This window comes from Salvia splendens, chromosome 1 (genome assembly GCF_004379255.2).
Source record: "Salvia splendens isolate huo1 chromosome 1, SspV2, whole genome shotgun sequence".
NCBI classification, from domain to species: Eukaryota; Viridiplantae; Streptophyta; class Magnoliopsida; order Lamiales; family Lamiaceae; genus Salvia; species Salvia splendens.
The window spans coordinates 4,098,352-4,114,216 of record NC_056032.1 but is presented as its reverse complement, the minus strand read 5'-3'; the positions used below and the strand labels follow the sequence as shown (position 1 = coordinate 4,114,216).

The 15,865-nt window shown below is 43.3% G+C and overlaps 2 protein-coding genes across 6 annotated transcripts; one reads left to right on the top strand and one right to left on the bottom strand.

The window, feature by feature from the left end:
• The first annotated feature begins 2,089 nt into the window (after positions 1–2,089).
• On the top strand, positions 2,090–5,644 carry LOC121809043. 2 transcript variants are annotated; one of them, XM_042209595.1, is made up of 8 exons: positions 2,090–2,241; positions 2,372–2,506; positions 3,171–3,423; positions 3,641–3,769; positions 3,843–3,892; positions 4,168–4,265; positions 4,341–4,628; positions 4,967–5,644. In XM_042209595.1, the coding sequence occupies exons 1-8, from the start codon at positions 2,217–2,219 to the stop codon at positions 5,441–5,443; spliced, it is 1,455 nt and encodes a 484-aa protein (XP_042065529.1). In that variant the 5' UTR covers positions 2,090–2,216; the 3' UTR covers positions 5,444–5,644. The 2 variants fall into 2 exon arrangements, with proteins under 2 accessions (XP_042065529.1, XP_042065533.1); XM_042209599.1 differs by having other exon boundaries at positions 2,100–2,260.
• Positions 5,635–15,439, bottom strand: LOC121809056 (pentatricopeptide repeat-containing protein At2g20710, mitochondrial-like). 4 transcript variants are annotated; one of them, XM_042209608.1, is made up of 4 exons: positions 15,303–15,394; positions 15,088–15,131; positions 7,184–7,328; positions 5,635–7,061 (listed from the first exon to the last, which is right to left on the bottom strand). In XM_042209608.1, exons 1-4 carry the CDS (start codon positions 15,312–15,314, stop codon positions 5,835–5,837), a joined length of 1,428 nt encoding a protein of 475 aa, XP_042065542.1. In that variant the 5' UTR covers positions 15,315–15,394; the 3' UTR covers positions 5,635–5,834. The 4 variants fall into 4 exon arrangements, with proteins under 4 accessions (XP_042065542.1, XP_042065545.1, XP_042065551.1 ...); XM_042209611.1 differs by lacking the exon at positions 15,088–15,131 and having other exon boundaries at positions 15,303–15,439; XM_042209617.1 differs by lacking the exon at positions 15,088–15,131 and having other exon boundaries at positions 7,184–7,287.
• Between the last annotated feature and the right edge of the window lie 426 nt (positions 15,440–15,865).

Here is a 15,865-nt window from a genome sequence, read left to right as displayed (position 1 = left end):
TAAACATAACCATATACTAGTAAAATTTAAATTGGAAAATGACTAGATTGAGGTAAATGAGAAATTATTTCTAAAAGTAACTAGATGTGAGCTAGACGAAACCAGTAAAGTGGGATACATAAGAGCAACCACATCGGTGCTCGATGACATGGCGGGTCGCGGTGGCGCTCGAGCGGCAATCATCTGCTCGCTGTTGTGCTCTTGCCAGGGGCACGGCCCTGCTCGATGCATCGAGCACCGCCGTGCCGCTGAGCTAGCTGACGAGCCGTTGGCATTTTCTATTTTTTTTTAAAAAAAAATTCAAAATATATTTTAAAAATCAATTTTAAATAAAAAAATATTTTCCCACTTCCCAATAAAATATATCCATTTTTTCCCCACTTTTAATTTTTTTTAATTATTTTTATCTCAAAATTCACATTTTCATCTATAAATACCACCATTTCCACACAATTTTTTTTCTTCATTACACTACACAAAATACTTCTCTCATCAATTCTCTCTAATAAATTCCCTCTAAATTTTCTCATCAATTCTCATCTAAATTCCCACTCTCTCACTCTCGCAAAAAATGTCCGGCTCCTACGATCACCCCTCCAACTCCCGCGGATGGAACCACGAATGGTTCGGCTCATCGCCATTCCCTAATCCGGATACGGATTTCTCGCCCCCTCCTCAAACCCAAGGTTCGCATATTCTGCGTGGCTACCGAGGCCGGCGAGGATGAGGTGGCTAGCCAGCTTGCCGGAGCTCACTTGGGTAGCCCCGACGCCGGCCCGAGCAGTTCCCAACGCCGACCGCAAGGAAGGAAACAGGGGACGGCCAACCGCCGTCGCGCCGCGACCCCAGCCGCACCGCGACCTCCCGCTCCCTTTGTGCCGCCTCCCGCTCCGGCTCCCTTTTAATATTGTGGAAATGTTTTTATTTGAATTGAATAATAGAATGGTGAGACCCTTGAGTATGCTCTTGCGGAAGAGTATGTATGTGGGTGTTGTGCTCTTGCGGAAGAGCATAGAGTAAAAAATAAATAAATGTGGATCTGGCCCACAACCATGCTCTCGGGGAAGAGCATGGATGTGGATGCTCTAAATCTAGAGTGTTTTCACAGAGCTTGCATGCAATGATAGATTCAGGTGAAATTAGAAGGTGGCCGATTCCAAGATTCGATAACTCTGCTCCAAAATTTTGGGGTTATGATTCACTTTTCTTCTTTCTCAAGCAACCACTGCTAGCAACGATCATTGCGTCGTCTCTACCTTCTGATAAGAATCACAAACATTTTTTCTCAGTTTTTAACTCGCAAGAATTTGTTCTTCTGAATTTGTCATATAGTACTTCTTACGTTCCAGATTTCATGGATGGTAAAATTATGCATATAGAGCAAAATTAATAAATAAATTTGCCAAAGTATGAATTTAAGAGAGCTAGCTGTACGTGTAGTAGCTCAGTTGTTTTTTTATTTTATTTTTTGATCTATATTAATTTATGATATTATTCGAGCTTATCAGCGTTGAACTTGTTTTTATGAGATAGGAGTACGAGTAATTTTGTAGTAGTATTCATTTTTAAAAGAAAACTAGAAAACGGAATAATATCATTAAGACTATGTTTATTAGCAACCATCCAACTCATCCAAACATTAATTTTTTCAATGTTTAATTTGTTTCTATTTCATTCACATTATTCATCCGATCGACCAAACCATGTTTATTTCTAGTAATTTTTTAATGACCACCCAGTCATACAATTATAGGAAGTACTATCTTTTCATATTTTATTTAAGTAATAATTACTATTTGTTTTAAAAAAAGGTATTGAAAAATTATAAAAATACAAAAAATAACAAACTAAAAAATAGTATAGACAAACAAACCAAAAACAAAAATTGCACAATTGTGTACAAAATTAAGGATAAATAATTGACATTACTAAGAAATTGTAGTAAATAAAAATGGATTATAATTAAAAAAAATTATGTAAAAATAAGAAATACGTAATTTTTTCCATGGAGACATTTTTCAAATTCTTACATTCTATAAATCTTTTAACTTAAACATCGTTAAATGTTAATAATGCTTGACAGTTACGATTTCTGACATTCTTTATCCGTCCCATAATTAATTTCTTTGATTTTTACGCCATTTCATCTTTTAGGAAAAGAGGGGCTTTGCTGCGTAATCTAATCTTGTTCAGTTTTAGGATAAACCCTTTTGGGTATGGAAACAAGAGGTTCCGATAGCGGTGAGGGCGCCGGCTTACGGTAGTTATATCCTTTTGTGGTTTTTTTTTTTTAAAAAAGATTGATTTTATTCGTTATTAATATACTTTCAAAAGCTATAATTTTAATTGTTTATGGATTGCAATGAAAAAGGGAAGCACCGCGGTGGCGGGAGACGATCGTCCGGGATTCCAAAATTATTTAGCTCAGTGCCATCTCTGAATGAGGCGGCATCGTATCTCGCCGGAACCACGTGGATTTTCACCCGCTGTTTCCCTGATATTTCAAGTAATTTCTTAATTGTCATTGACTTAGAATTTCGATTGATGAAGTTGTGATTCAATTTTGTTTTCTTGTTGTTGGGTGTTACCTCATCTTCTGTTTGTTGCTGATACAAAGCTATATTAGGAGGTATATCTTGAAACTAGTTGTTATGTCGGCTAAATACTAGGGTTTGATTGTTTCATTGACAGGGAAGCATTGTTGCATGATTTTGTGATGTTCACTAGCCGCGATTCTCGTGTTAGGATGTTGTTTGTTGATTCAGTGTATGTTTGTGATAGGATGCAACCTAACTGAGAATTGATGTTAGCTAAGGAGGCATGGTATTCGAATAAGATATCGTACTAGCAGCATGAGCTAGACAAAAGATGAGATTTGTGTCAAGTTTGAGTCGAGGGATGAAGGATGCTTATTCTAATGCGTCGTCTGTTTAAGCTTTTAAGATTGATAATCATTGGAACTAATCTTTTGTATAGTAGTAACAAACTCCCATGTGCTGTGATTTTGCTATCCCTTATCTTGCTCAACTCAATTAGTTCTTGTAATTTTTTCGTGCAAGATTTAACTTCGATGGCTGCTCCTCCATCTTTATATGTTTCTTGTTGTACAGAAAAACACAAAAAAAATACTACTCTCTCTGATGCCACATTTACTTCCACACTCTTTGCAGTAAGCCCTGCTTCTGAAGAACCTCATGGAAATGAAATGGTTCAATTTGCTTCGGAAGATGCTTCAGCAGAGACCACATCTTTTATAACTAACAGAAATGTTTCTTCAAGTGGACATGATTTATCTGCTTCCGAATTTGATGCTCCTTTAGTCCATGGTGCAATCAATAGGGGCTCAGCTCGAGCGTCTTCTCAAAATTCTAATGCGATTGTGCCAGCAAATACCAACCTAAACGGCAATTCCATTTTTCAGGGGTATTTATAGTTTAAACCCACTCATGGATATATCTTTTATGGACACAACACTTAGGAGTAGATATATTGGCATTACATGCTAAAAACCAATATCTGCAATTGTCATGTAAAATTGTTTCTAAATATAGCTATCTTGGATGCTTTACATTTATATTCTGTTACCATGTTATCTTGTTCCTTTGGGGAATTGATTTCTCTCACTATCCTCTGCTACTAGCCTTATTGAAAAGGTTAGGAGGACAGTTCAGGGCGCTGCCGATGATATTGGCTGGCTACCAAAAGATCCAGACATGCCACCGGTTGAAGATGGAACTGAAAGATTTACAGAAATACTTGATGAAATACGGTACTTAGTCTTAAATCTGACAAGTTAGTCCCATAGTCCAACGTTATAACAGTGTGTTGGCCTTGTGAATCAGACATGGTGTGCACCGGTTGCCAAACACAATGATTTACTTGTTAGTCCCAGGTACTGATGTTTCTCTGCTCATTGTATTCACTTTCTCTTGATTTCAATGCAATTGATCGGTTCAGTGTCAATATTACGTAGTATATATGAAAGAAAATAATGAATCTTCCGTTACTGTTATATGGTTGGAAAATTGGCCGAGAATGAAATCTGTGAGGACATTGGCAACATTCATACTGTGTAAAAGGCTAAAGATAGCTTCTCTCTTGTTGTTATATCATAAATTCTGTGAAGACATTCTTCGATATTGACTGTAGTTTTGCGCTGTTCCTTAGGTCTCTTCAGCAACCATGGTCCTCTTTATTTTGTGAGCACAAAGAAAAGTTTTTCGAAGATGGGGCTCACTTGTCATATAGCCAAAATTCACAGTGATGTGCATCTGATTAATTTTGTTGTCCATTGTGTGTGCTTCTTAGTTCTTCTGTTCCTTGACGAAGTAGAGTTTTAGGCTTCAGTGGAAAAGAATGCCAAAGAGATAAAGGACTATATAGAAGAAATATATTGGGGTTCCAAGAAACGTGTGTTGCTGCTCGGTCATAGTAAAGGCGGAATAGATGCTGCAGCCGCTTTGTCCATGTATTGGGATGAACTGAAAGACAAGGTTGCTGGATTAGCGTTAGCGCAGAGTCCATATGGTGGTAGTCCAATCGCTTCTGATATACTCCGGGAAGGTCAACTTGGGGATTATGTAAACATGCGTAAGCTGATGGAGATCCTTATATGTAAAGTCATCAAGGTATGAAAATTATACTGCTCGTATGGTTGAACGTTATGCTGACGTTATGCTGCTCACTCGAAATGCATTTTATTATAGCTCATACTCCCTCCGTCCCTGAATAAGTGCCCCATTTCATAATACAGTGGTAAAGTGATGCTGAATTTCCAATTTTCCCCTTCTAAGAATTACAAATTCTTTACTTTTTCAGTTTTACATGCAATAATTATGGGTAACAAGAGTAAAACTAGCCAGTTCCTTGGTATGTATGTTTTGACAATTATTCAAGGTCGGAGGGAGTAGACGGATAGGTAATTGGTTCATTGTAAATGTTTGCTAATGTTGCATGTGTTATATAGGGTGATTTGCAGGCTTTAGAAGACTTAACTTATGAGAAAAGGAAAGAGTTCTTGAGGAAATATCAATTGCCAAGGGAGCTGCCTGTCGTTTCCTTCCACACCGAGGCGAGGATCTCCCCTGCAGTTTTGGCCACATTATCTCGTGTTGCTCATGCAGAGCTCCCAATGTTCTCTGGGCAACCTACAACACTGCCTGTGGTCATACCTCTGGGTGCTGCAATGGCTGCCTGTGCACAGCTGCTTCAGAGTAGGTATGGGGAGAAGAGTGATGGCTTCGTCACTTGCCGTGATGCAGAGGTTCCTGGCTCGATCGTGGTCAGGCCAGAGCGCAAGCTAGACCACGCCTGGATGGTTTACTCATCGCTGAACGATGATCCATCAGAAGCAGACGCTTACCAAGTGTGTGAAGCACTTCTCCGCATGCTTGTGGAGGATGTGAAGAAAGAGAAAGACGAAGTTGCCAAGAAGCAAGAATGAGATGGTTCTGGACTTCTGGTTGCTTAATTTTTACTAATTTTTACTTCCTTTTGCCTATTAGGCTATTACAATCAGATTAATTCTTTGTTTCTTTTCTCGTTTTGAATTGGCTGTGTTCAACTAATTATAAATTCAAGCATGGCTCACATCTAGTAAAAGTACATATACTAACAAAATTTATAGATTTGCACTTCACCAAAACTTGAGCAATTGATTGATTCTTCCCAACTCAAATGCCAAAATGGCTACTTGCAAAATTCATTTCAACAATCATCATGTTGAAGGCATTCACATCTCTATCACAAATTCACAGTAGGATATGGATGGATGCTGTCAGCCTAACATCAACGAAGAAGGCCCGGGGAGCATAGCTTCTTCATCTTGAGGGGGGTCAGCTGGTTTTCCCACCAGAAATTGAGGAGAATAAAGGGATGTAGAAATCTCCTGTAGCTGCTGTCTTGTTCCGGTTTTCAGTCTTTGACTTCTCGTTGCTCGAGAATCTTTGTATGATATCCTTGATGCCATCTTTGGAGCTGTCATACTTCTCCAGCAGCATCAACATCTCTTGCATTCCATTTGCATCTCCTTTCTCTTGCAGATATTCTAAACATGCTGAGACTACAATGAGGTTAGGTTTCCAGCTGGGCAAACTGGCCAGAAACGCCTTCTTTGTAAACTCCACGGCCTTCTCCATCTGCCCATCTTTTAGGTATCCGAGCGCCATATGACTAAATGTCAATGCATTAAGCTCCTTCCCTGCATCCATGAGTCGCTTCAGAATTATCTCAGCATCTCCTACACCACCTTTCTTGCAGTAAGCACGGATGACAAGGTTCGGAATCTCAATGTCAAAGGCTGCGTTTGTTCCCTCCCATTCCTCCAAGATATTTCTGGCACCATCAAGGTCTTCCAACTTCTCCAGTGAACTTATCATAGTAATATAGTACTTATTAGATAACTCAGCAAGGTCCGGAAGCAGATTCCATACACGATACACATCTTCTGTTCTCTGCATTGCTGCATAGTAAGTTATCAAACTCAGATACGTGCTACTTCCTCCATGAACTCCAGTCAGACTCTCGGCCTTCCTCAAGAGTGCATAAGCTTTCTCTGAATCACCAGCTTTGAGATACCCTTTAGCCGCTGTAGCATAGGTATGAAAATTGATATAGTCCCAATCAACCGACTCCATCTTCACCAAAAGCCTCTCCATCCGCTCTAGATCAAAACGAGCGTATCCTTTTAACAATATTTCGTAAGTGAGCCTGTTGTAAACAATGCCATCATCTTGCATCTCTCGTGCCAAAGCCTCGAGCTTCACGTGCTCCCTGTTCGTACAGTAAAGACTCAGCATTACATTGTAAGGCATACTGCAGCGGGAGTTGAACTTCCGAATGCATTCCATGACTTGCTCTGCTTTCTCCACGTATTTCACCATGGCGTAACAGTTCAAAAGAGCTACATAAACGGGATAATCGAGTAAAATGTGGTTGAGTTCGTTAAAATATTTCTCTGCTTCATCTATGCCATAAACCTTAAACAATAGATCTAGCTGAACCGCAGCGAGTTTTGGGGTAATTACATACTGGTTCCTGCTACGGCTCATCCATTCAACTATCTGTCATGAAACCATAAGCAAATTCGATTTAGCACAATAAAACACAAAATCAGCAAATACAATACAAATGCGTAGTTCCATTATACACAAAATTGCATATAAATAAATAAGACGAAGCGTACATGAAGGGCGGGAGTGAAACGACGGCGTTTGGTGAAGTTTGTGATGAATAGTTGGAGTGTTTGTTGGCGTATATCTCCAACTTGAGCGACCCATTCGTCCAGAACTGGAATCACAGAAACCCTGTCTCGGTAACATTTCACAAGTCTGTCGTACAGTGATGGATCCGCGAATTTCTGATGTTAGTAAATGCTGGTAGAGAATAAAGACTACGACACAGAGAATTTACGTGGTTCGATTTACTGAAGTAAATCTACGTCCACGGGAAGAAGGGAGGGCAAGATTGTATTGCTTGATCTGGGATTACAGCTTACAACACAGACTTGCTATATGATATTTTATCTCTAGAGAGCTTAACCTTTTTCTATCAGATCTAAGTTCTATTTATATATTGAACTAAGATCGTGGCTTGCATCACCACCCTAAGTCGTGGATGTCGTGTAGGTCATGGCCTAAGATCGTGGATGTAGCGTAGGTCATGGCCTACGATCGTGGCCTGAGTTGACACCACGTGGTAGTGGGTGTGTTGGAAGTTGTGGAAATCCTGTATGGGTCCACTAACTCCTTGTTCGGTCGAATACTGAGACCGAACTGCTTTGGTTGCCGATCTGAGAGTAGAGCTTGATGCCGACCTGAGAGCAGAGCTTGATTGGTCGGCTTTTACCGAGCTGTAGGCTGAGGCCGAACTCTTTGGTAATGCCGAACTCATACTCTTCCTTGGGCTTTGGGCTGATGGGCCGTCACTGCTATTGGGCTTGTTTAGTACGTACCCCATCACTACCCCCCGAAAGGCGAAGTGAATCACTTCGGCGAAGCGAGTCACTTCGGCATTCTGGATAAAGGTACGGGGGAGGCTGACGTCTGGGGACGTGCCTTGCGCGTGACTGCATTAAATGCGACAGTAAAATCCGGCCGTTGAATCCTGAAAAGGTGGGATTCGAAACGGTGCGACGATTTTGAAATCTTCGCCGAATCTGATAAATATCTCCTTTCTTCATCATTGAAGCACTTTTGCGACTGCTTCTTCTGCACTCTATCTCCTTTGCGTAAAAATTTCCTTCCGCTTTCAAGAATTTCTTCAGAATTTCTTCAGATTTTGCGAAGAGTAAGAACCATGTCTTCTTCTTCTTCTTCTGAGTTAGGTAGCGGTAGGAAAGGGGGCAAGGGGTCTTCTAGCCGGAAAGAGTCCGGGGAGAAGACTGTAGAATACTTTCACAGCGTCTTGAGTAAGGACACCGTGATATCTCTACACGAAAAATATCTTCTTCCCGGGGGGAAGGCGGTGGTTCCCGACGATGATCATAGGGCTAACGACCCGCCGGAGGGTTATGCCACCGTTTACGAAGCCTGCTTAGAATGCGGGCTTCGTTTCCCTCTTCCCCCACCTTTTGTAGAGCTTCTTGATTTTTTTCAACTCCCTTTAGGTCAGGTGACTCCGAATTCTTGGAGGCACTTGTCGGCTTTTGCTGCCGAACTCCGTAGGCTAGATAAGGATCTGTCTCTGCGGGCAATCCTTAATTTTTTCCAGTTTAAAAGGAAGGGATCTTGGTTTTACTTGATCCCCTTACAGCCTTTTAGGGCCTTCTGCAAAACCAAGTGGCCGAAATGGCAAAACCGTTTCTTTTTTTATAATAGGACTTCGGCTCCGGGCTTTCCTTGGAGAGGGTCGAAGTCCGTGATTCCTCATCCTCGGTTAGAACCGTTGGCCGAGCTCGAGGGCGAGCTCAATAAGATTCCTATGATTAGGAAACAGTACTCGGAAACTGAGCTCGTCAAGGGCGACCTCGTGTTCAATATCTCGTCTTCGGACGAAGAAACTGAGGGTGAGGATTTCTTTTTTATGCTTTACTGCTTTAGCGGCGAAAACTAACCTTGCTTTCTTGCTTTTTGGCAGTGTACATGCTGAATAAGATGAGCCGCAAATCCTCCGAGCTTAAGGAGCCGGAGAAAGAGAAGGCTACCAGCTCGGCGCCTGATGCCGAGAAGAATCCGAAGAGGCAAAAAACCTCTTCGGATCCGAAGAAGCCGGAGTCGACTTCGGCAAAGGGGAAGGGGAAGACCCAGAAGCCCCCGAGAGCGCCAGAGAAAGACGTGGTCTTGGCGCCTCCTTCGGAACATATCTGTGAGCCGTTTTTATGGCCCACGGACTTCGCCGAGGTGAATTCTCTTCTTGATTTTCTGGCCTTGCTTTTTTCCTGTATTTTTTGTGGCCCCTTTGTTGACTTTTTTCTTTATCCATTTTCAGAGGAACGATATGCTCTCCAAGCTCGTCGCCGTCGAACTCTCCAAAGCGTCCAATGACTATGCTGAGATGCAGAGGAAGTTGGCGGCTGCTTGTCATCGGGCCGAACAGGCTGAGGCCAACTTTGAGAAAGCCAGAGCTGCTAGGATTTCGGCCCAAGATGAAGCTCAGTTTGCCAAAAACCAGCTCGTCATCCAGCGAGAGCAGACGAAACGGAGGGATGCTGCCGCCGTGGTTGCCCAAGGGGAGGTTCTCCGTGCTTTCGCGGAGAAACTCTTTCTGAGCAACCAATTTTCAGCCTTTGTCGGTGATCTGCTGAAACTGATGACCGATAAAGCCGAGCAGGGTCCTGAAGTCATCCTGCCGCTGTACGGCCGAGAGATAGCAGCTCGGCTTCAGAGTCTGCCGGTGCTTGAGGAGCTTGCTTCGTCCTCGGTCCTGCTTTCTGCAGACCAAGTTCGTAGTTGCCGAGCTGACCGCGATGAGAACATGGAGGCTATCTTTGCCTCCATAGGGTCAGTTTCACCCGCTCCAATTTTCCATGGAGAGGGTGATACCGAGCAGCATGAGCGGCAGACCGGCGATGAGCAGGCCGAGCAGGAGGCGCAGCAGATCGGCTACGGTGGCGCCGAGCAGGCTGGGGAGAGCAGGGAGGCCGAGGCTGAAGCTGAAGCAGACAAGGAGAAGGAAGCTGAACCTCACCGAGAAGGCGGAGACGAAGCTAGCGGAGTATGATTTCGTCTTCCTTCTCTTAGTTTAGTTTCTTCCTTCTTGTAAAACGGCCTTGAAGCCCTTGTGTAGAAAAATTTTTTTCTTATGAATGAAAAAATTCTTCTTTCTGCTCTTGTGTCTTCGTATAGCCTTTCGTACTCTCTTACTCCTGTTGTGGTTTACTACCTGCTCGGTAAGCTGAAATGCCAAACTGACGTAGCTGCTTTGTATTCTTAACTCTCAAGGAGCTGGAGGTACTTCACTGGAAGCGGCTGTACTCTTCGGCTTTAGACGAAGCTGAGAAAAGAGCTATAACTGACCAGATGAAGAATGACGAACTCTTGGCTCGTTCAATGAAGCTGGAGGCCGATAATAAGGACTTAGAGTCCGAAAAGAAGGATCTGGAGGCCGAGCTGAACACTGCCGTCGCTGAGAGGACTGCGTATGAGGATTTCATCTGCAGGCGTGGGGGAATGACCATCTCTGAAGTTCAGGAACGAGTTGACGAACTGTGGGAGGAATATCATGTACTCCGGAGGAACAATGCGCTGGAGAACTCGGCTTGCCAACAAGTCGTGAAATCATTGCGGCGCTGGGCTTCTCGGTACGACATAGTTCTTTCCCGGCGTCCCTCAATTGAGAGATTCCTCAGGCATTTCCCGCCAACAGATGCTAGTACTCCAGCTCAAACCTCTGATTCACTTGCTCAAAACCCTACTCCAAGTCAACAACGAACTCAGGGACAACCAGATACGTCAAGTCGAGGACGGACTGAAGTTCGCAGAGGAGCTGTGGTTATGAGTGAGCAAGATCGGCAAATGCTTCGTGAAGAGACTCTTCGCCGCCGAGGTGCTAGGGCTTCCCGGGCTCAGAGAAGAGGTGGCAGGTCGATTAGAGCATCTCATCGACCTGCTTATTCTGCAGCTGCCTGGAACGCCCGAACTCAGCTTCACGAGGATTTTGCGAATAGATGGCTCAACTTTAGCAACCCTGGACAGTAGGATAGTCCTTTGTAATAGCGTAACGCCATCTCGTAGGGTAGCGGAGTTGTGTGCCGAACAAGATTTGAAAAATGAAATTTTGTTTTCGCTTCTAACACTGTGTATTTACAGCTTAGCGAAAAAATTTCATCGTACTTGTCCTCGGTCTTATGAAGTAAACTTCTTTGACCGGACTCGTCTTTGGTCTGATGAAATAAACATCTTTGACCGGACTCGTCTTTGGTCTGATGAAATAAACATCTTTGACCGGACTCGTCTTTGGTCTGATGAAATAAACATCTTTGACCGGACTCGTCTTTGGTCTGATGAAATAAACATCTTTGACCGGACTCGTCTTTGGTCTGATGAAATAAACATCTTTGACCGGACTCGTCTTTGGTCTGATGAAATAAACATCTTTGACCGGACTCGTCTTTGGTCTGATGAAATAAACATCTTTGACCGGACTCGTCTTTGGTCTGATGAAATAAACATCTTTGACCGGACTCGTCTTTGGTCTGATGAAATAAACATCTTTGACCAGACTCGTCTTTGGTTTGTGTTCTAATTTGGCGATTTTTGTTGCCGGGATCGAACTTTCCCTTGTCCTAATTCGGCGAGTTTTATCGCGTGGATCGGACTTTCCCAGTTAACCGAAGTGGTCTTATGCAGTAAACCTCTTTGACTAGACATGGTCGTCCTCGGTCTTATGAGGTAAACTTCTTTGACCGAACTTGGTCGTCCTAATTCGGCGAGGTTTATCGCGTGGATCGGACTTTCCCTTATTGCAGTTCGTTTCAGACGAAGTGCTTATTTCTTAAGCCGAATTGTGGTCTTGTATCTTCCTGAGAAGCTTGGACTCACAATCGTTGGCTTATTGCAGTTCGTTTCAGACGAAGTGCTTGTTAAGCTGAATTGTGGTCTTGTATCCTCCTTGGAAGCTTGGACTCACAGTCGTTGGCTTGTTGCAGTTCGTTTCAGACGGACTGCTTGTTAAGCTGAATTGTGGTCTTGTATCCTCCTTGGAAGCTTGGACTCACAGTCGTTGGCTTGTTGCAGTTCGTTTCAGACGGACTGCTTGTTAAGCTGAATTGTGGTCTTGTATCCTCCTTAGAAGCTTGGACTCACAATCGTTAGCTTATATATGTTCTAAAAAGGGGATCAGCCTTCGAAGAACAAGATACCTCAGTAACATTTGTAAGAGACGACACGCACGTAGACAGACAAAACGCAAGTAAAAAACAAAGAAAGCACATACCCCTAGGACCGAACTAGACACAAGACTGACCGGACTGTCTCTTACAAATGGAACTTTTTGAGGTTTGAAACGTACCATGTTCGGGGTGCTTGTTCTCCTGACATGTGAGTCAATTTGTAAGACCCTTTGCCGAGGACTTCTGACACCCGATATGGACCTTCCCATGTGGGTTCGAGTTTGCCCAGCTTTTCTGCTCGGCTTACTTCGTTGTTTCTCAAGACGAGATCTCCCACTTGAAATTGCAGCTTTTTCACCCTTTGGTTATAATACCGGGCTACTTGCTCCTTGTACTTGGCTGCTTTTATGCAGGCCAATTCTCTTCTTTCTTCGGCCAGATCTAGTTCGGCTCTCAGTCCGTCCTCATTCAGTTCTGTTGAGAAATTGAGTTCGGGGACTGGGTATGCCGATCTCATCCGGAATCACGGCTTCAGTGCCGTACACCATCGAGTTCAGCTCCGGTGTGACTTCGGTCATTTCGCCTGCCTCTGAATCCGGCTGCTGTGATTGCTATGCTTGATGGTGCCGAACTGATTGCTCGGCACTTTTAAGCGCAATCTGCGAACACACTTGCTCTTTTTCGATCACCTTGGATGACCGCTATCCCTCCTTTGGTGGGGAAGGTGTTCGGCGAGGAAGCCTCTGGTCGCTATGATCGGGCTTCTTTTTGTCTTCTCTAGATGAGCTGTCTAAAGACCGTTTTCGACGGTCTGCCTCATCGGCACGAGAAAACTTGTCCGCAATGTCCCACATCTCTTGAGCTGTTTGCGGACTGCATTCCACGAGCTTTCTGTAGAGAGCTCCGGGCAGGATTCCATTTCGGAATGCCGAAATGACAAGTAGATCGTTGAGATCATCTACTTGTAGGCATTCCTTGCGGAATCTCGTCATGAAGTCGCTGATCTTTTCGTCGCGACCTTGACGTATAGAAAGCAGCTGAGCCGAAGTGATCCGGGCTTCCGCTTTCTGAAAGAACCTCCTGTGGAAAGCATCCATTAGATCTCGGTAAGATCTAATGCTGCCTTGGGGGAGGCTATCGAACCACCTTCTCGCGTTCCCGATAAGCAGCTCGGGGAACAGCTTGCACATATGGACCTCATTGAGACCCTGGTTCGCCATGTTATACTGATAGCGTCCCAGGAAGTCATGAGGATCCACCAACCCGTCATAAGTCATCGACGGAGTTCGGTAGTTCTGTGGAAGGGGAGTTCGGGTGATATCGTCCGAGAACGGAGTCTTCAATGCTCCGTACATGGCGAACCCGACATCTCTTCGGTATGGAGGAGATGGAGATCTCCTGTGATTCCGGTACCGAGGAGGAACAGGAACATGTCGGGGTTGAGGATTCTTCTTCCTGGAAGACACGGCACTACTGCGGTAGTGACTTTCATGTCTGGATGAGGAAGGAGAATCCACCGTTTTCGTCTTTGGCTCTTGGCTTTTTTGCAGGAAGGCTAAGAACTCATCCTGCTTCTCAGCCAAGAACAGCTTGACAGCCTCATTCAAATCAGGCTGCTGGGAAGACTCGGTGTGTGGACCTTTTGAGCGGCTTGTTCCTTCATCGTGAAAACTGGAAGTAGATGTCTCCCGAGGCTGTTTTCCGGACCTGCGGGCTGGACTAGCTTCCTCATGTTTTTCACGAACGGTATTACGGGTAGTATGTGATCTGGTATGCATTTTTTTGGGGTGGAAAAAGGGTCAAAAATTCGCTTTATCACAAATTTTGTTCTCTGTTTCCCACAGACGGCGCCAGTGATGGATCCGCGAATTTCTGATGTTAGTAAATGCTGGTAGAGAATAAAGACTACGACACAGAGAATTTACGTGGTTCGATTTACTGAAGTAAATCTACGTCCACGGGAAGAAGGGAGGGCAAGATTGTATTGCTTGATCTGGGATTACAGCTTACAACACAGACTTGCTATATGATATTTTATCTCTAGAGAGCTTAACCTTTTTCTATCAGATCTAAGTTCTATTTATATATTGAACTAAGATCGTGGCTTGCATCACCACCCTAAGTCGTGGATGTCGTGTAGGTCATGGCCTAAGATCGTGGATGTAGCGTAGGTCATGGCCTACGATCGTGGTCTGAGTTGACACCACGTGGTAGTGGGTGTGTTGGAAGTTGTGGAAATCCTGTATGGGTCCACTAACTCCTTGTTCGGTCGAATACTGAGACCGAACTGCTTTGGTTGCCGATCTGAGAGTAGAGCTTGATGCCGACCTGAGAGCAGAGCTTGATTGGTCGGCTTTTACCGAGCTGTAGGCTGAGGCCGAACTCTTTGGTAATGCCGAACTCATACTCTTCCTTGGGCTTTGGGCTGATGGGCCGTCACTGCTATTGGGCTTGTTTAGTACGTACCCCATCACTACCCCCGAAAGGCGAAGTGAATCACTCCATATATTATGACCAGCGAAATGCGGCTGATTAATGAAACGCAGACAACCTGTTTGACAAAATTACACTGTGCAGACAAGCTATTCAATGAAACAAAAAGAAGTATTCCATTCCTCTTAATTAACCCCTCCTTACTTTACAGCCATGGACGATCGCTATCAGTTTCCTACAATTTCAATACTTCAGAATCCTACCATTTTGCGGTTTATGCATTCTCTGTCTAAAAAATAAACAAAGAAAGAAGAAGCTCTAAAAGGAAAAAAAATAGGAGTACTACTTATGTGACTTATTTAAGGGTTGTCAAAAGGGTACCGCACCCGATTTCGGCTGAAATACCAATCCCGATACCCCTCCGACCGACCTGAAATTTTGTAGTCTTAATAACTAGTGTTAGAAGCCATAATCATTTTATTCGAAATACAATGGATATAAGTCAATAATTAAAAAAAAACGTTGGGGATGAAGAAAACTTGTTGAATGTAATAAACTAACTTGTTGGGAAAATCAAAAACAAAAAAAAACTCATGCTTACCTGAACTAGCATATGCGGCCGGAGTCGTGCTAGTGCTCGCGGACGCGGGCAGTGGCGAGTGGTAGGAGAAGAGAAGATGGAATAAGAGTAAAAAAATTGATTTCAAGAATTTAGACGACGAATGGCTGAAGTTAAAAAGTCACTTTCTGGTTTGCATAATTAAAATTAAAATTAATATTAATATTAAAAATCGGGTATCTCGGGATTAACGGGTATACCCGATCTAAGTGAAACCTAAAATTGATTTAGAAAATAAGTTCTCTAAAATTACATTTCAAACAGGTATTAAGCGATCCAAACATCATGGATAAGACATGTTTATTATTACAATATTTCAATTTAAAAATATGTTGATGCCCAAGTCTCTTGCTTAAGATTTTGACCACATTTACCCTAATACTATTACTCTCCATATTCTTATTTTTTTGGACCATCATGCTTTCTCGGACTATTCACTTTATTTTATAAAGTTTACGTAGTATGTCATGAATTACCAAACTTTTCAGTTCACACTACCTAACCGAAGCCTTCTTATTTGTATAGCTTTTCCGTCGTTAGTCTAA